Source organism: Ovis canadensis, chromosome X (assembly GCF_042477335.2).
Source record: "Ovis canadensis isolate MfBH-ARS-UI-01 breed Bighorn chromosome X, ARS-UI_OviCan_v2, whole genome shotgun sequence".
In the NCBI taxonomy this organism is placed as follows: domain Eukaryota; kingdom Metazoa; phylum Chordata; class Mammalia; order Artiodactyla; family Bovidae; genus Ovis; species Ovis canadensis.
Window position 1 is genome coordinate 47,427,469 of NC_091727.1, and position 24,278 is coordinate 47,451,746.

General features: G+C 37.1%; 1 protein-coding gene across 15 annotated transcripts in view; it reads right to left on the reverse strand.

Annotated features, from left to right (window-relative positions):
- ARHGEF9 (Cdc42 guanine nucleotide exchange factor 9) overlaps positions 1–24,278 on the reverse strand; it is a 456,132-nt gene that overhangs the window by 11,307 nt on the left and 420,547 nt on the right. For all 15 annotated transcript variants that reach the window (XM_070291522.1, XM_070291525.1, XM_070291524.1 and 12 more), the window contains 2 exons: positions 18,815–19,058; positions 10,759–10,827 (listed from right to left, as the gene is read on the reverse strand). In XM_070291522.1, coding sequence (XP_070147623.1) covers positions 10,759–10,827; positions 18,815–19,058 — 313 coding nt within the window. The remainder of the gene's footprint in view (positions 1–10,758; positions 10,828–18,814; positions 19,059–24,278) is intronic.

Sequence of the window (24,278 nt, forward strand, 5' to 3'; positions counted from 1 at the left end):
TGTCCAATTTTCCCAGCACCATTTATTGAAGAGACTGTCTTTTCTCCATTGTATATTCTTGCTTTCTTTATTGTAGATAAACTGACCGTAGGTGTGTGGGTTTATTTCTTGGCTTCCAATTCTATTCCACTGATCTATATTTCTGGGTTGGTGTGTGAGTGTGTGTGTGTGTGTGTGCCAGGTCTACTCTCTTTTTTAGTAATAACTTAAACATTTTTATTTTATATTGGAATATAGTTAACTAACAATGTTGTGTTAGTTTCAGGTGTACAGCAGAGTGATTCCAGTATACATGTATCTATTCTATTTCTGATTCTTTTCCTATTAGGATATTACAGAGTATTGAGCAAATTTGGCCATGCTATACAATAGGTCCTTGTAGTAGCATACTTTTTTTTTTCTTTTTTTTCTTTCTTTCTTTTTTTTTTTTTTTTTTGCTTACTGTACCTTTGTAAGCCAGGGAGACTGAATCTTCTAGCTCCGTTTTTCTTTCTCAGGATGATTTTAACACCATAGAGTCATTTGTGTTTCTATGTAAGTCAGGGAGACTGAATCTTCTAGCTCCGTTTTTCTTTCTCAGGATGATTTTAACACCATAGAGTCATTTGTGTTTCCATGTAAATTTGATTTTTTTGTTCTAGTTCTTTGAAAAATGTCATTGGTAATTTAATAAGAATTGCATTGAATCTGTAGTTTGCCTTGGGTAGTATAGTCATTTTGACAATATTGATTCTTCCAATCCAAGAACATAGTATATAGTTTGACCTGTGTCACCTTCAATTATTTCATTGGTATCTTACAGTTTTCATAGTAAAAGTTTTTGCCTCCTTAGGTAGGTTTATTCCTAGGTACTTTATTATTTTTGATGCAGTGGTAAATGGGATTGTTCCCTTAAATCCTTTTTCTGATTTTTGTGGTTAATGTATAGAAATGTGAGTGATTTCTGAGTATTAATTTTGTATCCTGCAACTGTACCAAATTCATGGATAAGCTCTAGTGTGTGTGTGTGTGTGTGTTGGGGGGGGGGGGGGCGCGGATAGCACCTTTGGCATTCTCTATGTATAATATCATGTCATCTGTAAACTGTGACAATTTTTCTTATTTTCCAAATTGAATTCCACTATTTGTTCTTATTTGTCTGTTGGTTTAGGTTAGATTGTATTTTTTTTCCCCCTGAAGTAAGATTGTATTGCTACAGACTTCATTCTTAGAACTGCTTTTGTAACATCCTATAGATTTTGGATCATCATGTTTTCATTTTCATCTGTCTCTGGGTATTTTATTTTAATTTCCTTTTTGTCTTCTTCAGTGACCCATTGGTTGTTTAGTGACATATTGTTTAGCCTCCATGTGACTGTGTTTTTTCCACTTTTTTCTTATAGCTAACTTCTAATCTCTTAGCATTTTTGTTGGAATGCAGGCTTGATATAATTAAAATTTTATTAAATATACTGAGGCTTCTTTTATGGCATAGCAATTGAGAGAATGCTATCCTGGAGAATTTCTCATGTGCACTTGAGAAGAATGTGTATTCTTCTGCTTTTGAGTGAAATGTTCTATAAATATCCATTAAGTCCATCTTGTCTAATATGGCATATTAAGGCTTGTATTTCCTTACTGATTTTCTGTGTACATGACCAGTCCATTGAAGAAAATAGGCCATTAAAGTGCCCCCAATATTATTGTGTTACTATCAATTTCTCATTTTATGGCTGCTAGAATTTGCCTTATATATTGAGGTGCTCCTATGTTGGGTGCATTCATATTTACAACTGTTATAACTTCTTCTTGGATTGATCCCTTGTTCATTAGGTAGTGTCCTTCTTTGTCTCTTGTAACAGTCTTTTATTTTAAAGTCTATTTTGTCTGATATGAGTATCGCTACTCCAGCTTTCATTTCCATTTGCAAGGAATATCTTTTCCATCCTCTCATTTTCAGTCTGTGTCTCTAGATTTTAAGTATGTCTCTTGTAGACAGCATATATATGGGTCTTGTTTTTTTTATCTATTTATCCAGTCTATATCTTTTTGTTGAGTGTTTAAACAATTTCCATTTAAGGTAATCACTAATGTGTATTTTTTATTGTCATTTTGTTAATTATTTTGGATTAATTTCTGTAGTTCTTTTTCTTTCCCTTCCTCTTTTGTTCTCTACTGTTCTGATTTGATGTCTATCTTTAGTGTTTGGATTGCTTTTTCTTTCTTTTTTCTTTGTTCATATCTATTACATATTTTTGGTTTCTCTTTATCATGAGGTTTTGATATGGCAGTCTTTGTATATACAATATTGTTTAAAGTTGCTGGTCTCTTAATTTCAAATGCATTTTCAATATCCTACATTTATACTCTTCTCTTTTCACTGTTTCTGGTTTTGTTATTATATTTCGTATGGATGCTTGCCTACCTTTATTGTATGTTGCCTTCATCATTGAGCTTTCCCATTCATAATTTTCTTGTTTCCAGTTATGGCCTTTTCTTTCCCATATAGAGAAGTTCCCTTGGCATTTTTGTATAGCTGATTTGGTGGTGCTGAATTATCTTAGCATTTCTTTGCCTGTAAAGCATTTGTTTTCTCTGTGGAATCTGAATGAGAACCTTGCTGGGTAGAGTATTCTTGGTTGTAGATTTTCCTTTTCAGCATTTTAAATATATCATGCCACTCTCTTCTGGCCTGCAGATCTACTGCTGAACAATCAGGAGATAAGCTTATGGAAATTCCTTTGTATGTTATTTGTTGCTTTTCCCTTGTTGCTTTTTAATATTTTCTTTTTGTCTTTAGTTTTCATTACTTTGATTAATGTGTATCTCAGCATGTTCCTCCTTTGATTTATCCTGTATGGGACTCTCTGTGCTTCCTGGTTTTGAGTAAGTGCGTCCTTTCCCAATTTAGTGAAGAGTTTGGCTATAATCTCCTCAAACATTTTCTCAGGCCTTTTCTCTCTTCATCTTCTTCTGTCACCCTTATAATACAAATGTTGGTATATTTAATATCCAAGAAGTCTCTAAGGCTGTTCTCATTATTTTTCATTCTTTTTTCTTTACTGTCTTTTGCAGTAGTGATTTCCAGTAATCCATCTTCCAGCTCACTTAGCTATTCTTCTGCCTCATTTATTCTATTTATTCCTTCTAGTGTATTTTTCATTGCAGTTATTGCATTGTTCATCTTTGTTCTTTTAAGCTCCTAGAAGAAAGTGAAAGTGAAGTTGCTTAGTCATGTCCGACTCTTTGCAACCCCATGGACTGTAACCTATCAGGCTCCTCTGACCATGGGATTTTCCAGGCAAGAATGCTGGAGTAGGTTGCCATTTCTGTCTCCAGGTCTATAATAAACATTTATTGTATTCTCTTGATCTGTGCTTCATTAGTTTTCTGACTTCTTGAATCATCTTTACTGTCATTACTCTTGAGTCTTTCTCAGGTAGATTGCCTATCTCCACTTAGTTTCTCTGTGGTTTCTATTTGGTTCCTTCTTCTTTAACATATTTCTCTGTCATCTCATTTTATCTTAATTTTTGTGTTTGTGGTCCCTTTTCCTCAGGCTGCAGGACTGTTTCTCTTGTTTCTTGTGCCAGCATCTTGTTGAGTGAGGTGGATCCAGGGTCCCTGTACAGGTTTTCTGGTGGGAGGGACTGGTGCTGCCCCCTGGTAGGCAGAGCTAGGTGTTGTCCCACTTGTGGGCAAGGCCATGTCAAGCCATGTGTTTATAGGTGGTTGTTGGCTTAGGATGAATTCAGGTAGCCTGTCTGCAGATGGATGTGGCTGTGTTACCACTATTTTGGTTGTTTGACGTGAGGCATCCCAGCACTGGATCCTACAGGCTGTTGAGTGGGTTGAGATCTTGATGCCAATATGATGACTTCTGGGAGAGCTTATGTGGATAATATTCCTTGGAACTCCCACCACCAGTGTCCTTGTCCCCTCTGCTTCCCTAGGAGAGTAAGACTCACAGGTAGGTCTGGCCTAGGCTCCTATGGAGTCACTGCTTTGCTCTGGGTCCCAGTGCACATAAAATATGTGATTCCTCCAAGGGTGGAATCACTGATTTCCCCAGTCCTGTGAAACTCTTAGACACAAGCTTCATTGGCCTTCAAAGCCAAATGTTTGTGAGCTTCCCTTTCCGTGGCCAGATCCCAGGCTTTGGAGCCTAATGTTGGGCTCAGAACTCTTACTCCTGTGAGAGAACCTCTGCAATATAATAATTTTCAAGTTTGTGGGCTGCCCACCTGGCAGGTATAGGATTTGGTTATATTGAAAAAGCACCCCCGCCACTGTTTTTTTTCTTCTTTGTCTTCGGTTGTAGAATACATTTTTTCATATGTTCAAGACTTTTTTGTTAATGATTGTTCAGCAGTTAGTTTTGATTTTGTTGCTTTCATGAGAGGAGGTGAGCTCAAGTCCTTCTACTCTGCTATATTGTCTGCTGCCCCTATTGTACATTCATCTTCAGGTTTTCCTGTTACTAATTAGCATTCTTTCATTTCAGCTTGAAGAACTTTCAGCATTTATTGTAAGTCAAGTCTAGTGGTGATTAACTCTTTCTGCTTTTTAATTTTTTTCTGGTCTGAAAAAGTCTTTTTCTTTCCTTTATTTTCTGGGTGCAGCATTCTTGGTTGGATGATACTTTCTTTTAGTACTTTGAACATATCATTCCACTCTCTGTTGAGAAATCTGCTGATAGCCTTATGCAGGTATCCATGTATATGCGATTTTTTTTCTTTTGCTACTTTTAATCTTCTCTTTTTGTCTTTGATTTTAGATAGCTTTATTAGAATGTGTCTTAGAGAAGACCATTTTGGGTTAAATTGTTTGGACATCAGTGAGCCACATGAACTTGGATATCCAAATATCTACCCAGAATTGGGAAGTTCTAGTCATTGTTTGTTTAAACAGTCTTTGTTATCCTTTCTTCTTCTCTTATCCTTCTCAGACTCTAATATTTTATAGATTGTTAATCTTAATTTTACCCCATAAGTCACATAGGCATACTTCATTCTTTTTCATTTTTTTCCCTAGTCTGACCAAACAATTTCAAATGACCTTTCTTTGACTTCACAGATACTTTTCTTCTGGGGGATGAAGTCTGCTATAGATGCTCTGTATTGTATTTTTTTCATTTTATACATTGTATTTTCAGCTGTATAATTTGTTTGGTTCTTTTTATAATTCCCGCTGTTAAATTTCTTATTTTGTTCACAATGTTTCCCTGATTTTGTTGAACTGTCCCTCTTGTAGCTCTTTGGGCTTCCTTAAAATAACTATAATATATTTTGACTTGTTTATCAGGCAAATCACAGATCTCCTTGTTTTGGGGTGTCAGTTTCTGGAAATTATTGCATTCCATCAATGATGTCTTGTTTCCTTGACTTTTCATATTCCTTCTAGTTCTGTGTTGCTGTCTTTGCATTAAAAGGGGCAGTCACACCCTCCAGTTTTTATTGACTGGCCTCTTCTTTGCATCCACATAGATTATTCTGTTTGGAACTTCTCCACTGAGCTCTCAGCCTCCCAGAATGACACTCCCAGCTGGTAGTAATTGTCAAAATCTGTGTTCTTTGGAGAGACTAAGGTAAAAAACTATTATGCCATTTTGATGATGTTGTCTAACAGTTTTCAAATGTGGTATCAAAAATATGACAGTACCAGAGGCTAACAAATGATATATAGATATTAGGGAGGGTGTTTGGGGAGTGTTCATTTTAATTTTTTAATTAAGCTTTTTATTTTGAGATCATTGTAAATTCACACACAGGAATCAAAAATATGGAAATATGCCTTGGACCCTTTATTTAATTTCTCCAATAATAGCACTTTGCAAAACTATATTGTAATATTACAGCTAGGATATTAACATTGTTATAGGACACAGTCAAGAGACAACATTTCTACCATCAAAAGGATTATTCTTATTACTCTTTTATAACCACACTTATTTCCTTCCTTTTCCCATCTCTCCTTAACTCCTAGCAACCATTAGTATGTGCCTCATTTCCAAATTATATTATTTGAAGAACATTATATGAATGGAATCATATCATCTGTAATCTTTAGGTATCAGTTTTTCTCAATCATTAAGATTCCTTAGAACTTCACCCAAGTTGTTGCATGTACCAGTAGTTGGATCCTTTTTATTGATGCATAATATTCTATGATATAGAGTACCAGTATTTGCTTAATTACTCACCCACTGAAAGACAGCTAAGTTATTTCCAGTTTGGTCTATTTTGAATGAAGCTGCTATGAACATTTGTTTAGAAGTTTTTAAGTGAAAATAAATTTCTGCTTCTCTGGGATAAATGCCCAGATGTGTAATTGCTGGATCATCTTGTAGTTGTATATTTTATGTTTTAAGAAACTGCCAAAAAATTATGTAAAACAGTGGCTATACTGTTTTACACTCTCACCAGCAAAGTATGAATGATTCTGTTTCTATACACCCTTACCAACATTAGGTGTTTTCACTATTTATTTTTCTATTGCCTTTGTAAAAGATATGTAGTGATAGCTCATTGTGATTTGCATATTTTCAATGATTAATGATGCTGAACATCTTTTCATATGTTCAGCTGATACCCAAATATCATCTTCAGTGAATTAGCTGTCTTTTGCCCATTTTCCAATTGGAATGTGTAATTTGTTTTTGTTTGTTTTCATTTATTTTTTACTATTGAGTTTTGAGAGTTCTTCATATATTCTAAATACCACTGTTTTGTCAGGTACATGGTTTGCAAATATTTTCCCTAGCATGTAGCTTGTCTTTTCATCTTCTTCACATGGTCTTACACAAAGCAAAATTTTCTACTTTGATGAGGTCCATTTTACCATTACTTGATTTTATAATTCAAGCTTTTGGTGTCAGTTCTAAGGAATTACTTGCCTAAACCTAATCCTGACAATTTTCTCCTACTGTTTTTTAAAAGTTTGTAACTTTAAATTCATTATCTATTTTGAGTTACTTTTTATAGGTTGTGAATTTAGGGTGAGATTCTTCTTTGTTTTTGCTGTTCAGTTGCTAAGTCATGTCTGACTCTCTGTGACCCAGTAGACTGCATGATGCCAGGCTTTCCTGTCCTTCACTGTCTCCCAGAGTTTGTTCAAACTCCTGCCCATTGAGTTGGCGATGCTATCTAACCATCTCATTCTCTGCTGCCCCTTTCTCCTTTTGCCTTCAATCTTTCCAAGCATCAGGGTTTTATTCCAATGAGTTAGCTCTTCCTATCAGGTAGTCAAAGCACTGGAGCTTCAGGATCAGTAATTCCAATGAATATTCAGGCTTGATTTCCTTTAGGATTGACTGGTTTGATCCCCTGCTGTCCAAGAGATTCTCAACAGTCTTCTCCAGCACCACAATTTGAATGCATCTGTTCTTCAGCACTCAGCATTCTTTATGGTAAAACTCTCTCATCCGTACATAGCTACTGGAAGAACCATAGTTTTGACTATAAAGATCTTTGTTGGCAAAGTGATGTCTCTGTTTTTTACTATGCTGTCTAGGTTTGTCATAGCTTTTCTTCCAAGGTGCAGTCACTGTCCACAGTGATTCTGGAGCCCAAGAAAGTAAACTCTGTCACTGTTTCCCCTTTCCCTCTTCTATTTGCCATTGAGTGATGGGACTACCCTGGGATGGGATGCTATGATCTTAGTTTTTTAATGTTGAGTTTTAAGCCAGATTCTTCACTCTCCTCTTTTATCCTCATCAACAGGTGCCTTAGCTCACTTTCTGCTGTTAGAGTGGTATCATATGCATATCTGAAGTTGTTCAGTGCCATTTGTTTAAAAAGTTATTCTTCCTTCACCGAATTGCTTTTGTACCTTTGTCAAAAAATTGGTTGGGCATATTTGTGTAGGTCTATTTTTTGGTTCTCTATTCTCTAACATAATCTACCATGTCTATTCTACCAACACCACACTGTCTTGGTTACTGTAACTATCAGTGTTGAAATCAGGGTAGACTTATTTTTCAAACTTTATTCTATTTCACATTTATTTTAGTTATTCTAGCATATTCATTTGATTTTGACCTGTCCTAAAGCCTTTGTAGATGAGGACTGTACTTGTGGCCCTAGAGAGCTCCATAATGGCTAACTGAAATGAGTTGAAGTACCAGGAATTAATTGCCAACTCTCAAGACAGTATAAAAGGCAATTTGAGCTAGGCTCTGTCCTCTGTTTTTCTTCAGCCAGGCTTCCCTCCCCTAGAACAGTAGACTAAGTGGATAAGGCCCCATGACATTATGGGCTTCCATGGTGGCTCATGTGACTTGGAGAAGGAAATGGCAACCCACTCCAGTATTCTTGCCTGGAGAATTCCATGGACAGAGGAGCCTGGTGGGCTATAGTCCACAGGGTCACAAAGAGTTGGACATGACTAACTGACTAACAGATTCATGGTGGCTCAGACAGTAAAGAATCTGCCTGCAATGCAGGAAACCTTGGTCAGGAAGATTCCCTAGAGAAGAGAAAGGCTATCCACTCTAGTATTCTTACCTGAAGAATTCCATGGACAGAGGGCCATGACAAGCCACAGTCCATGGAGCTGCAAAGAGTCAGACATGATTGAGTGACTAACACTTCACTTCACATGGCATTATAGATTGTGTTGCAATCTATATTAAATCTGAATTAGAGAAATGATAACAAAAATGCTCCTTATCACTTCCAGAAAGGTGCCATTGGAAGGATTAAGAAAGCTGGCTTTCTTAGGTATCTCAGAAAACTCGCTTGATCTTCCCGTGTGTGTGTGTGTGTGTGTGTGTTAGTCACTCAGTTGTGTCTTAGTTTTTGCGGCCCCATGGATTGTAGTGAAAATCACTTCTACTTATGCAGTGCCTATGAGTCTCAAATATATCAGTCACCACAGTCCTGGACTAAGAGGGCCTTGAAAATGGAAACAGAAATATTGGAGGAAATTTTTAGGAATTCAGTGGTTTGAAACTAGATAAGTTTATTTGAAGACTGGATCGAAAGTTGTTCAGGTGAACAATTGTTTAGATACTGGGAGACAAGACAGGACTTGCAAGGGATAGTCTTGAGACAAGGCAGAGAAGGAACATGACACAAATGCTTGGTATGAGCGAGTAGGACTGTTTTCTAATTGGTTGCTTTGTGCATGTTCTTCTGCTTTAAGGTTTCTCAGTGGAAAAATAAGCCAGTCTCAGATAGACTTGGGAGAACTTGGGCTGAAGTAAAGGAATATCATCCCATTACGAAGGTCAATGTGGTAGGGGCAGTGGAAGGATTCAGAATGAAAGAAGTTCAGGAGAAAAGAGCCTCCAGGAGACAAAGGTGGGCCACTAGGACAGTAGCCCCTTTGTAGCCTGAAGACTGTCCAGGTAGTTGGGGCTCATATCTCTAATGAATAAGCACATTCTCTCAAAGGATTCTCCTATCCATATAGATCATAGACTTAGTGTAATTAACTCCAGATTACTTTTTAACACAGTTCTGTTTTCACCACCAAGGAGTTAGGAGTGGCTGCCTTTAATTTCCTACCTAAAATGAATCACATTTCCACGACGAGTGAAAGTGTCAGTGAGCATCTTCAAAGACTAAGAAGCAATAAGAAGTTAAAAGGAAGGCCATGACTAGCTGGATGCCCAAGCTAGGTGCACTGGTCCACTGGAAATCAGATATCCACAGGCACTAAACCTCTTCAATAAAAAGGAACTTCATTGGAAATAATTAAGGGTGCATTATGTGACTGCTAGAATTTCAGGCAACTTGAATCTGATCACTTAAATGGTCACTCATTCTGAATCAGAGAGCCCTTTAAGAGAGCACAAGGAAGGGCCTAAGGAAAATGAAGTCTCACTAAGATTGCCTACCCTGGGGAGAATAATAATGGCTGTCAGTAATAGAAAGAGCTGTCAGTGGTTGAGGTGAGACAAAAAAAAAAAAAAAATGAGCTGTTCTTAACTAGCTTGAAGGATCAACAGAACCCTGAGGTGGAGAGGAGGGAGCAGTAGACTTGGAAACAAGCTGACTTAAGTTCAGAGTCAATTTATGCCAAATATCCTCAGTTTCTTCATCTGGAAAATGAGACTAATAATGTCTACCTTTTCAGGGGTATCATAAAAGTGAAATGAAGGAACTTATATAAAAGGACTGGTACTGAATAGCTTCTTGAATAAACAGAGGGTAGTTCCTTCCCTTTGTTCAATTAAGCATTTTAATGTTTTCTAGTTCATGAAAATAAGAAAATAAAGCTTCATTTCATATTCAAGTTGATTTCCAAGGTATTTTTCTTTATAAAATACTTTAGTTTATGACTCAAAAAGAGAACAATATCTGAATCTTCTGTCTAGGTTCAGTTTGAAGTCCTCCATTCTGATTTGGGGTTCATGATTTGGCAAATGCCCCCAATCCAAAGAAGGTTATATGCATATCCCTAATATATATATGTGTGTGTTAATAAATTCCATATATTTACTATTGCCCAACTGTTTCTTAATTGTTAATAAAGTTTAGTTTCTCACTTTAAGTGAAAATAAAAGAAATAAAGTTTCTATTTTTTTTCCTGTACCAAATGAGCTATCTGTGGACATGGCTACCTTAAATTATTCACTCTTAAGCCTTAAGTCTTTTAAAGATCACTTACTACTTATCATCAGAGACACCTGGGAATCTGGACATTTCCCACAACCCTAAGTGAACTTTAGCATGGAAATAAGCATATGAATATGCAAATACATAGCTTATGGCTTTTCAGTTTCACAATGAGAGTGAGTGAGATCAGGGAGGTTGTAGTTAAAGGCAGTTTTACCTTTTTGTTTAGAGACTTTTCTCACAGTCATTGCAGCCTGCCTCTTCTGGTTTTCAGAAATCTCAAACCCTATAACATAAAAATAAATCATTTTGTTATGAGTAACATAGACCTTTTTTAAAATGTATAAATTAGCACAAGTTTTCTGGAAGAGTAATATTAACACTTACCTAAAACAATGCATTTCAATGTATAGAGGGGCAAAAAGGTGAGAACATGAGTTGAGAGGCTATTAAATGGAGAGTAGTTGAATAAAATATGGTGAAAAGTGGAAAGATATTTCACAATCAAAAGCAAAACTACAAAGAAAAATGAGTTAAAAATGAGATTACAGCAGAAAATATACATAGACTTAAGGAAAGTTTTTAAACAAGGAAAAAATTGAATGGCAAAAAGTAATTAAAGAAATAATCAAAATATCTGTGGAGGTTCTTTGCCAATTTTTAACTGAGTTTTGGGTTTTAACTAATTGAGTTGTAGGAGTTCCTTATATATTTTAGAAATTATCACATGTATGGTTTGAAAATATTTTCTCCCATTTAACAGGTTGCTTATTTGTGCTGTTGTTTTTTTCTTTTGCTGTGCAAAGTCTTTTTGGTTTGATGTTTCCTATTTTTGCTTTCCTGTCCATGTTTTTGGTGTCATATCCAAAAAAATCATTGTCAAGACCAACATCAAGAAATATTTCCCGAATGTTTTTGTCTAGGATTTTTACAGTTTCGAGTCATATATTCAAGTCTTCAGGCCACTTTGAACTGATTTTCATGTATGGCATAAAGTAGGAGTTCAATTTTATTCTTTTTCATCCAGCTTTCACATCATTCATTGAAGAAATTATCTTTCCCAATTGTGTATTTTTGGAATCCTTGTTGAAGATATGTTGAATATATACATGTAGGTGTTTTTCTGAGCTTGCTATCCTATTGCATTCATCTATGTTTGTCTTTATGCCAGCACCAAACTGTTTTAATTATTATAGCTTTGTAATATATTTTGAATCAGGAATTGTGATGTCTCCAGCTTTGTTCTTCTCTCTCATGGGTATACTATGGATCCCCATGAATTTTAGGATTTTTTTTCCTGTTTCCATAAAAAATGCTACTGGAGTTTTAAAATAGGAGCACATTGAATCTATAGATGGACTTTAGTAAAATGAACATGTTATTAACATTGCCTTCCATTCCAAGAATACAGAATGTCTATTTATTTATGTCTTCCTTTAATTTCTTTCAGTAATGTTTTGTAGTTTTCAGTGTACCAGTATTTTAACTCCTTGGTTAAGTTTATATCTAACTATTATATTATTTTTGAAGCAATTGTAAATGAGATTGCTTGATTTCTTTTTCATATAGTTTGTTGTTAGTACATAGAAACACAATTTACTTTTGTGTGTTAATTTTGTATCCTACAAATGAATTCATTTATTAGATGTAAAAGCTGTTTGTGGAGTCTTTAGGGTTTTTACATATAAGATGATCTTATCTGCAACAAGAATAATTTTACTTTCTCTTTCCTGATTTGGAGGAATTAATTAGTTAAGCCTAATTGCTCTAGCTAGGACTTCCACTACTGCACTAACTAGAAGTGGCAAATGTAAACATCTCTTGTTCCTGATCTTAGAGAAAAAGCTTTCAGTTTTCCCTACTTAAGTATAATATTAGCTAAAAGCCTTTGACTGTGTGGATCACAAGACACTAGAAAATTCTGAAAGAGCCACCTGACCTGCCTCTTGAGAAATCTGTATGCAGGTCAGGAAGCAACAGTTAGAACTGTACATGGAACAACAGACTGGTTCCAAATAGGAAAAGGAGTACGTCAAGGCTGTATATTGTCACCCTGCTTATTTAACTTATATGCATAGTACATCATGAGAAAAGCTGGACTGGAAGAAACATAAGCCGGAATCAAGATTGCCAGGAGAAATATCAATAACCTCAATTATGCAGATGACACCACCCTTATGGCAGAAAGTGAAGAAGAGCTAAAAAGCCTCTTGATGAAAGTGAAAGAGGAGAGTCAAAAAGTTGGCTTAAAGCTCAACATTCAGAAAACGAAGATCATGGCATCCGGTCCCATCACTTCATGGCAAATAGATGGGGAAACAGTGGAAACAGTGTTAGACTTTATTTTTGGGGGCTCCAAAATCACTGCAGATGGTGACTGCAGCCATGAAATTAAAAGACGCTTACTCTTTGGAAGAAAAGTTATGACCAACCTAGATAGCATATTCAAAAGCAGAGACGTTACTTTGCCAACAAAGGTCTGTCTAGTCAAGACTATGGTTTTTCCTGTGGTCATGTATGGATGTGAGAGTTGGACTGTGAAGAAGGCTGAGTGCCAAAGAATTGATGCTTTTGAACTGTGGTGTTGGAGAAGACTCTTGAGAGTCCCTTGGACTGCAAGGAGATCCAACCAGTCCATTCTGAAGATCATCCCTGGGATTTCTTTGGAAGGAATGATGCTAAAGCTGAAATTCCAGTACTTTGACCACCTCATGTGAAGAGTTGACTCATTGGAAAAGACTCTGATGCTGGGAGGGATTGGGGGCAGGAGGAGAAGGGGAAGACAGAGGATGAGATGGCTGGATGGCATCACTGATTCAATGGATGTGAGTCTGAGTGAATTCCGGGAGTTGGTGATGGCCAAGGAGACCTGGCATGCTGCAATTCATGGGGCTGCAAAGAGTCGGACACGACTGAGCGACTGAACTGAACTGAACTGATTAGCCTTGTGTGCCTTCAATATATGGTTTATATGTTGAGGTAAATTCCTTCTATACCTTGCCGATAGTTTTTATCATAAGAGTATGTTAAATTTTTTCACATGACTTTCCTGTATCTATAAAGATGATCATGTGACTTTTCCCCTTCATTTTGTTAGTGTGATGTATCACATTAATTAATTTACATATGTTAAACCATTCTTGTATCCCTGATAGATCCCACTTGGTCATGGTGTCTGATCCTCTTATTGTATTGTTGAATTTTTTTCCCTGTGATTTACAGAGGACTTTCCCATGGATTTTGTTACAGATATTGATTTGTAGTTTACCTTTCTTATGGTGGAAGGCTTAATATTGTTAAATATCCATTCTGACTTGAAGCTATCTATAGAGTCAATGCAATTCTTCAAAACCAGAATGGTATTTTTTTTTCACAGAAACAGAAACAGCAAGCCTAAAATATATGTGGAATCATAAAAGACTCATAATAGCTAAAGCAATCTTGAGAAAGAAGGGCAAAGTTGGAGACTTCACAATTCCTCATTAAAAATATATTATGAAGTTACAGTAATTAAAACAGTATTGTATGGCATAAAGAGAGACATATAGATCAATAGAATAGGATAGAGGGCCAGAAATAAACACACACATATACAGTCAGCATATCTTTGACAAGGCTGCCAAGAATACACAATGGGGAAAGGATAGTTTCTTCAACAAATGGTTTTGTGAAAATTGGATATCCACATGCAAAAGAATGAAACTGAACTTCTATCTTATGCCATAAATGAAAATCAATGCAAAATGGACGGCTGAACTTCTATCTTATGCCATAAATGAAAATCAATGCAAAGTGGACGGAAGACTTGAATGTATGGCTTGGAATTGTAAAACTCCTAGAAGAAAAAAGGGGGAAAATCTTCCTGACAATGATTTCTTAAATACCAAAAGCACTGGCAACAAAGCAAAAGCAGACAATGGGACTACATCAAACTAAAATGATTCTGCCAGCAAAGAAAAGAAACAACATATAAAAAGGCAATCTATGCCACTCCAGTATTCTTGCCTGGAAAATTCCATGGACAGAGGAGCCTGGTGGTCTACAGTCCCTGGGGTCCCAAAGAGTCAGCCATGACTGAGCATGCACACACACAAACTGAAGTTCACTGAGCTCAGTCAAGAATTTTCTAAAAAAAAAAAAAAGGCAATCTATGGAATGGGAGAAAATATTTGGAAACCATATATCTAAGGGCTTAATTTCCAAAATATATAAGAAACTTCTCTGCTCAGTAGTAAACAAACAAACATATAGTGATTAAAAAGAATGGTCAAAGGACTTGCATAGACATGTTCTCAGAGAAGTCATACAAATGGCCAACAGGTATATAAAAGTATTCTCCACATTACTAATTATCAGGGAAATCCAAACCTTAACCATAATAAGATATCACTTCACTCCTGTTTAGAAAGCTATTCTCAAAGAAACAAAAGATAATTAGTATTGGTAAGAATTTAGAGAAATTGGACCCACAGTAAACTGTTAGGAGTTAAAATGATTTAGTCACTATAGAAAACTACCATATGATCCAGAAATCCCACTTCTGGCTATATAAAGATAATTGAAATCAGGATCTTGAAGAGATATCAGTACTCTCATATTCATTATAGCATTATTCCCAAAGGCCATGATAATTGAAACAATCTAAATGTCTGAGGATGGATAAAGGGATAAAGAAAATGTGGTATGTATCTTTTTGTATATACAAACACACACACTAGAATAGTATTCAGCCCTAAAAAGAATGGGAATTCTGCCATATGTGACAACATGGATAAATCTGGAGGACATTTGCTAATTAAAATAATGTAGTCACAGAAGGACAAATTCTATATTTGCATGAATATGCAGTATCTTAACTAGTCAAACTCATAGACAGAGAGCAGAATGGTGATTCCAGAGAGAATCACCAGAGAAAACGGGCAGCTGCTTTTCTATAGCTATAAAGTTTCATTTACATAAGATATGAATAAGTCCTAGAAACTTATACAACAATAAGCCTATAGCTAAGATTAGTATATTGTGCCTTTAAATTAGCCTCCAATTAAAATAAATAAATACATTAAAAACAAATAAATAAAAGGAAAAAAATTAAGTACAGAGGTCATGGTGTTTTTGCCAGTTAAAAAACCAAGGTTGAGGCCTCGCCTAAAAGAAGAAATTTTGCCTTACGAGCTTCAGACCTACGAGCCCTATCCAAAGACAGCTTAGCTTTATGCCCACGAGTTCAAGTCTACCCATGATGTTTGAACTTGAATGCCTGGAGTTGCTTAGCCAGCCTTCACAATCACATAATGCAATTCTTATAATAAATTTAATAATAATTTATCTCTTACTGGTTATGCTTCTCTTATTGAACCCTGACTGATACAAGGAGTTATAGTTAGATTCTGTATTCTTCAATTGGAGTGGTTCTGATGATAAATTATGTTTAAGAAAGCAAGTTACAGAGTAATATGTATAGTATAATTGCATATTTTAGTATAATATTTATATTTTTATAAATAAAGTCTTATGTGTATACATTTATATGAACTTGAGATTAGTATGAAAAGACACACATCAAATTAATACTGATTATCTCACACAGCATAGGAGCAACAGAAAAGGGAACAGAATGCTAAACTTTATTATATTTCCATATGTGCTTAAATGGTTATTAAGACTATGCATTTTATAATTAAAAAGCAAAACTAAAAAACAAAAACTATAGTAAATCCACATGACAGCCATAAAAATAATGATTAAAATAGTAAATGATTTAGAGACATGTTAATGATATAATTTTAAGTGACAAAGATATAAATTTATATCTGTCATGAAGTGGCAGAGGTTAGGGGAGACAGAAATAAAGATTCAGGCACTCTATTTTTTTTTTAAGACACATAGGAAAAAAGATGGGAAGGAAATATACCAAAATATTTATAAAATTTATCTCTGGGTAGTATGTTCATGTGTGATTTTTAGATTTCTTTTCCTTGTATTTTTGTGTTTTTTCCCCAAAATTGCTTTCAAAGAAAATGACGTACTGTTATAATCAGACCAAATTCTTAATATTTTTAAAAAGATGACCTGTTGGGAAGCAGTTTCTGGAAGCTTTTCTACAGTGTGGGAGATATATTGGAACCAGAGTGAATGGTATGAATCTTCTAGTTGATCTAGGATCTGCAAAAAGCACACTAAAACAATTCCTCTAATAGCACTAACAGTTTAGGTAGTGTCAGAAATTGTTGGTGTCTTTCATTAGGCCAAGCAGCCAGTAGAATTTCTGTAATGATTCCACATCATGTCCTAAAGCAGTGTCCAAATGCTAAAAGCAAACTGAATTCAATGGGACTTAAAGTGAATTATCAATAAGTACTCTACCCAAAACCTGAGAAGACTTAGATAAAACTAAGCAGAGTCTTTCTAATGATCCTTCCTTGCCTCTGGACCATTTCAATCCCCAATACTTCAGACAGGAGAATATATTTGTACCAGGACTCAAACGGTAGGCCCATTTTTTTAGACGCAGTTTTTTCCAACTTGAATACAGATGTTTTAAGGTATAATTCTCCTCCCTTAGGAGTGAGGCAACACCAGAAATTCTGGTGTCTTCTCAAGGAATTTCAAAGCCTGGCTGTATTGTATTTTTTATGCCAGAAAGGCAGGACCATGAGCAGGAGACCAGATAGTACTTTGTAAACCACAAGGTTAAATGCTAAATCCCACAGTTGGAAAGCAGTATAAAAAGTATCTCTACCAGCTATATTCCCTTTGGAAAGGAGAATAACGTATTTCAAATAAAAGAGTATGGTTTAGTGTGATTCAACATCATGCAAATGGTCCTGGTTTTAAATCATGCAAGTGGCCCTGTTATATTTTCTATAATTTACTTTAAAATACTTTTATACAGAGATCATGATATATACCAGTACATTAATAGGGGCATTTAGTTAACACGTAAAGTGATCCAATCAGGAATACACACTCAAGAAGTGATTTGTTAACATATTGAAATTCAGAAGTCTTTGCTCAAGAGGCCACAACTACCAGCAGTTCAGTCGCCTTAATTCAGGAGGCCTAATTAGTCACTGATAAAAAAGAATGCTGTACAAGATATGCCTTCTCCATAAATGTCATATAGGCACTTTAGCCTTCACAAGAACTGGGTATAAGAATCCAGGGAACCCTGCTGCTGCTGCTGCTGCTGCTGCTGTTGCTAAATCACTTCAGTCAAGTCCGACTCTGGGCAACCCCATAGATGGCAGCCCACCAGGCTCCGCCGTCCCTGGGATTCTCCAGGCAAGAACATTGGAGTGGGTTGCCATTTCCTTCTCCAATGCATGAAAGTGAAAAGTGAAAGTGAAGTCGCTCAGTCGTGTCCTACTCTTCGTGACCCCATGGACTGCAGCCTACAACGCTTCTCTGTCCGTGGGATTTTCCAGGCAAGAGTACTGGAGTGGGTTGCCATTGCCTTCTCCACCAGTGAACTCTATAGCCTATATATATACTTCAGAAGGAAGTCTGAATTTTAAGATTGAAAATGGGTACTATATTTTGGCCTAATCAGAGGATTTTGTCACCAGACTTTGACTAGGAAGTTAGCTGAAAGTGAAAGTGAAAGTCTGTCAACCGCGTCCGACTCTTTGCAACCCCATGGACTCTATATAGTTCATGGAATTCTCCAGGCCAGAATACTAGAGTAGGTGCCCATTCCCTTCTCCAAAATTACCAAATCTGCCTCAACTAAACTAAACTTTTCACAGAAGATGCTGTCATGTATCTAAGGACAGAGTTGTGACTTCATTGAAATTACAGACCAGGCGGTATGACTGCTTTTGTGTTTGTTTGCTAATACACTTTTGTATGTTTGGGAGAATTGAGCTGAGGTATAAGTGTAATAATCTCATCTAGTTGGGCTTCCCTGGTGGCTCAGAGGTTAAAGCGTCTGCCTGGAAGGTGGGAGACCTGGGTTTGATCCCTGGCCCGGGAAGATCCCCTGGAGAAGGAAAGAATCCCATGGAGGGAGGAGCCTGGTAGGCTACAGTCCATGGGGTAGCAAAGAGTTGGACACAAAGTAGTGATAATGTAGGGGAAATCAACCTCTAAGTATCACTTAACTCTGACTAGTTGAAACTATTTTTATCTGCCAAAAATAACCTAATAACAGGAAACCACCAAAGTGGATTATGTCAGTTTGCAACACAAATCTCTCTGCCTCTAGAAAAATGAAAATTAATTTAACTCTATGTTCTTCATATCCATATTCTTCTTTCTCCTCTCAGGTCACTTACCAATTTTTTCATCTTCCTGTACCATTTTCCTCTCTTCTCTGAAAGCTCTGAGCCAGCGTATCTTCTCCTCCAATTTCTTGGCAAAGAATAGATGTATCTCCTCAGTCTCCTTGTTGTGAAGCTTGAAGGCATTTTTCATGCTTACATTAAAGTCATCATCTCTGCCATCTTCAATGTCCACTACCTCATATTTATCCATATCAATGCGGCCTTTGTAGTACAGAATGTCTCTCCGGATCAGGTCCTAGACAGAAAGAAAGAGAAGGCTTTTTGTTGGAGGTATGTGGAGAGTGGGTACAAGGACAGTTGGCACATATGTACAGCAGAATGCTAACACTGCCATTGTTCTGGTGTATCAGTGAGAGGTGGTTTGGTTTAAATCTGGGCAGGTTACCTTAGCTTATGACACTACAGTTGGCTAACTAGATGCTATTAGAGAAATCCTCTGGCCTACATCCATGGATTTTGTCTCAGACCTCAGCCTCAATGCACGTATATGTTTACAACAAGACTGCTGATGTGAAGTAGGAACCAGTAAGCCACACATGCATGGCTACAAAGGGCTTTTCCTCTTCCAAAATATTTGCAAGCCTTCCAGAAGTATGAGATAAACTGACTAGTTGCCTGAAGTATATTCAGGAATCTAAGTAGGCCATCGAGACTGGCATATCAGAGAGGGGATGAGTGATAAGAGTAGCTAGGTAGTCAAAGGCTGCTGGCCAGGAAGGATTATCTAGAGAAGGTTGAACACTTAGAATTCTGGAGGTTTTTGGAAAAGGACTCATCTAGAAGGAGAAACGTAGGGAAAGTGAATAAAAAGCTTCATATGTTGACATGGATGAATCTTACAAATCTTATTGCATGAGAAAAATAAAAGTAGTGGTTGGATACAAAGAATATATTGCCTATCCATTATGATTGTTATTTTCATTTTTGGGTATATGAAATTGAATTAAACCCAGTCCATTAGACACTCATAATTATTCAATGTATACTGCCCTTATATTTCTATTCATTTACTTGCTTACTTGCTTTTAATGATGTATTAAGTTCTGGTGAACCCAATCCCCATTCCAAAACCTATAACACCAAGGCAGACCACATATTAAATCACATGCTCATAATTTCCCTGCTTTCTATTCTATATAATTTTATCTCATCTACATGTATTCTGTTTACATAAAGTTAAAAAAAACACAAAACAATGACACATAATATTTAGGGATATATACAAAATTTATGAGAAAAATACAACAATGATACATGCCGAATTCAAGGGAATACAAAGAGGAGAATGGGGACAAGAGAGAAAAAGGGAAATGGATGCAAGAGGGAGAGGAGGAAGGCGGTAGTTATAATGATTTATTTCTTAAATTGAATGGTTTGCCTTGGAAACAAGCAGAGATGATTTTGTCATTTTTGAGTTTGCATCCAAATACTGCATTTCTGAATCTTTTGTTGACTATGAGGGCTTACTCCATTTCTTCTAAGGGATTCAAAATAAAGCAGGGCAAAGAGTTTTTCCAAGAGAACGTACTGGTTATAGAAAACACCCTCTTCCAACAAAACAAGAGATGACTCTACACATGACTCTACACTCTACACATCACCAGATGGTCAATACTGAAATCAGATTAATTATATTCTTTGCAGTCAAAGATGGAGAAGCTACACATAGTCAGCAAAAACAAGACTAGGAGCTGATTGTGGCTCAGATGAGTCCAGTTCAGTTCAGTTGCTCAGTCGTGTATAACTCTTTGTGACCCCATGAACTGCAGCAGGCTAGGCCTCCCTGTCTATCACCAACTCCTGGAGTTCACCCAAACCCATGTCCATCAAGTCGATGATGCCATCCAGATATCTCATCCTCTGTTATCCCCTTCTCCTCCTGCCCTCAACCTTTCCCAGCATCAGGGTCTTTTCAAATGAGTCAGCTCTTCGCATCAGGTGGCCAAAGTACTGGAGTTTCAGCTTCAACATCAGTCCTTCCAATGAACATGTAGGACTTATCTCCTTTAGGATGGACTGGTTGGATCTCCTTGCAGTCCAGGGGGTTCTCAAAAGTCTTCTCCAACACCACAGTTCAAAAGCATCAATTCTTCGGTGCTCAGCTTTCTTTATAGTCCAAGTCTCATATTCATACATGACCACTGGAAAAACCATAGCCTTGACTAGACAGACCTTTGTTGGCAAAGTAATGTCTCTGCTTTTGAATATGCTATTTAGGTTGGTCATAACTTTCCTTCCAAGGAATAAAGGTCTTTTAATTTCATGGCTGCAATCACCATCTGTAGTGATTTTAGAGCCCCCCAAAATAAAGTCTGACACTGTTTCTACTGTTTCCCCATCTATTTGCCATGAAATGATGGGACTGGATCCCATGGTGTTAGTTTTCTAAATGTTGAATTTAAGCCAACTTTTTGACTCTCCTCTTTCACTTTCATCAAGAGGCTCTTTAGTTCTTCTTCACTTTCTGCCATAAGGGCAGTGTCACCTGCATATCTGAAATTATTGATACTTCTCCTGGCAATCTTGATTCCAGTTTCTGCTTCCTCCAGCCCAGCGTTTCTCATGATGTACTCTGCATAGGAGTTAAATAAGCAGGGTGACAATATACAGCCTTGACGTACTCCTTTTCCTATTTGGAACCAGTCTGTTGGTCCATGTCCAGTTTTAACTATTGCTTCCTGACCTGCATACGGGTTTCTCAAGAAGCAGGTCGGGTGACCTGGCATTCCCATCTCTTTCAGAATTTTCCACAGTTTATTGTGATCCACACACTCAAAGCCTTTGGCATAGTCAATAAAGCAGAAATAGATGTTTTTCTGGAACTCTCTTGCTTTTTCGATGATCCTGCAGATGTTGGCAATTTGATCTCTGGATCCTCTGCCTTTTCTAAAACCGGCTTGAACATCTGGAAGTTCATAGTTCACATATGGCTGAAGCTTGGCTTGGAGAATTTTGAGCATTACTTTACTAGCATGTGAGATGAGTGCAATTGTGCAGTAGTTTGAGCATTCTTTGACATTGCCTTTCTTTGGGATTGGAATGAAAACTGACCTTTTCCAGTCCTGTGGCTACTGCTGAGTTTTCCAAATTTGCTGGCATATTGAGTGAAGCACTTTCACAGCATCATCTTTTAGGATTTGAAATAGCTCAACTGGGATTCCATCACTTCCACTAGCTTTGTTCATAGTGATGCTTCCTAAGGCCCACTTAACTTCACCTTCCAGGATGTCTGGCTCTAGGTGAGTGATCACACCATTGTGATGATCTGGGTCGTGAAGGTCTTTTTTGTACAGTTCTTCTGTGTATTCTTGCCACCTCTTCTTAATATCTTCTGCTTCTGTTAGGTCCCTACCATTTCTGTCCAATATTGAGCCCATTTTTGCATGAAATGTTCCCTTGGTATCTCTAATTTTCTTGAAGAGATCTCTAATCTTTCCCATTCTGTTGTTTTCCTCTATTTCTTTGCATTGATTGCTGAGGAAGGCTTTCTTATGGCTCAGACCATGAATTCCTTATTGCCAAATTCAGACTTAAATTGAAGAAAGTAGGGAAAACCACTAGACCATTCAGGTATGACCTAAATCAAATGCCTTATGATTACACAGTGGAAGTGACAAACAGATTCAAGGGATTAGACCTGATAGTGCCTGAAGATCTATGGATGGAGGTTCATGACATTGTATAGGAGGCAGTGATCAAGACCATCCTCAAGAAAAAGAAATGCAAAAAGGCAAAATGGTTGTCTGAGGAGGCCTTACAAATAGCTGAGAAATGGAGAGAAGCTAAAGGCCAAGGAGAAACAGAAACATATTCCCATTTGAATGCAGAGTTCCAAACAGCAAGGAGAATAAGAAAGACTTCCTCAGTGATCAATGCAAAGAAATACAGGGAAACAATTGGATGGGTAAGACTAGAGATCTCTTTGAGAAAATTAGAGATACCAAGGGAACATTTCATGCAAAGATAGGCACAATAAAGGACAAAAATGGTATGGACCTAACGGAAACAGAAGATATTAAGAAAGGTGGTAAGAATACACAGAAGAACTATACAAATAAGATCTTAATGACCCAGATAACCGTGATAGTGTGATCATTCACCCAGAGCCAGACATCCTGGAATGCGAAGTCAAGTGGGCCTTAGGAAGCATCACTACCAACAAAGCTAGTGGAGGTGAGGGAATCCCAGTTGAGCTATTTCAAATCCTAAAAGATGATGCTGTGAAAGTGCTGTACTCAATATTCCAACAAATCTGGAAAACTCAGCAGTAGCCACAGGACTGGAAAAGCTCAGTTTTCATTCTAATCCCAAAGAAAGGCAAAGCCAAAAATGTTCAAACTACTGCACAATTGCCCTCATCTCACACGCTAGCAAAGTAATGCTCAAAATTCTCCAAGCCAGGCTTCAACAGTACATGAACCCTGAACTTCCAGATGTTCAAGCTGGATTTAGAAAAGGCAGAGGAACCAGAGATCAAATTGCCAACCTCTATTGGGTAATGGAAAAAGCATGAGCGTTCCAGAAAAAATCTACTTCTGTATTATTGACTACCCCAAAGTCTTTGTGTGGATCACAACAAACTGTGGAAAATTCTTCAAGAGATGTGAATACCAGAATACCTTACCTGCCTCCTGAGAAATCTGTATGCAGGTCAAGAAGCAACAGTTAGAGCTGGACATGGAACAACAGACTGGTTCCAAATTGGGAAAGGAATACGTCAAGGCTGTATATTGTCAGCAATTCCTGCTTATTTAACTTACATGCAGAATCCATCAGGTTAACTGCCAGACTGGATGAAGCAAAATCTGGAATCAGGATTGCCAAGAGAAATATCAATAACCTCAGATATGCAGATGACACCACTCTTATGGCAGAAAGTGAAGAAGAACTAAAGAGCCTCTTGATGAAAGGGAAAGAGGAGAGTGGAAAAAGCTTTCTTAAACTCAATATTCAAAAAACTAAGATCATGGCATCCAGTCCCATCACATAATGGCAAATAGATGGGGAAACAATGGAAACAGAGACAGACTTTATTTTCTTAGGCTCCAAAATCACTGCAGATGGTGACTGCAGCCATGAAATTAAGACACTTGTTCCTTGGAAGAAAAGCTATGACCAGCCTAGACAGAATATTAACAAGCAGAAACATTACTTTGCCTACAAAGGTCCCTTTAGTCAAAGCTATGATTTTTCCAGTAGTCATATATGGATGTGAGAGTTGGACTATAAAGAAAGCTGAGTACCAAAGAATTGATGCTTTTGAACTGTGGTGTTGAAAAATACTCTTGAGAGTCCCTTGGACTGCAAAGAGATTAAACCAGTCCATCCAAAAGGAAATCAGTCCTGAAATTTCACTGGAAGTACTGATGCTAAAGCTGAAACTCCAATACTTTGGCCACCTGATGCAAAGAACTGACTCATTGGAAAAGACCCTGATGCTTGGAATCATTGAAGG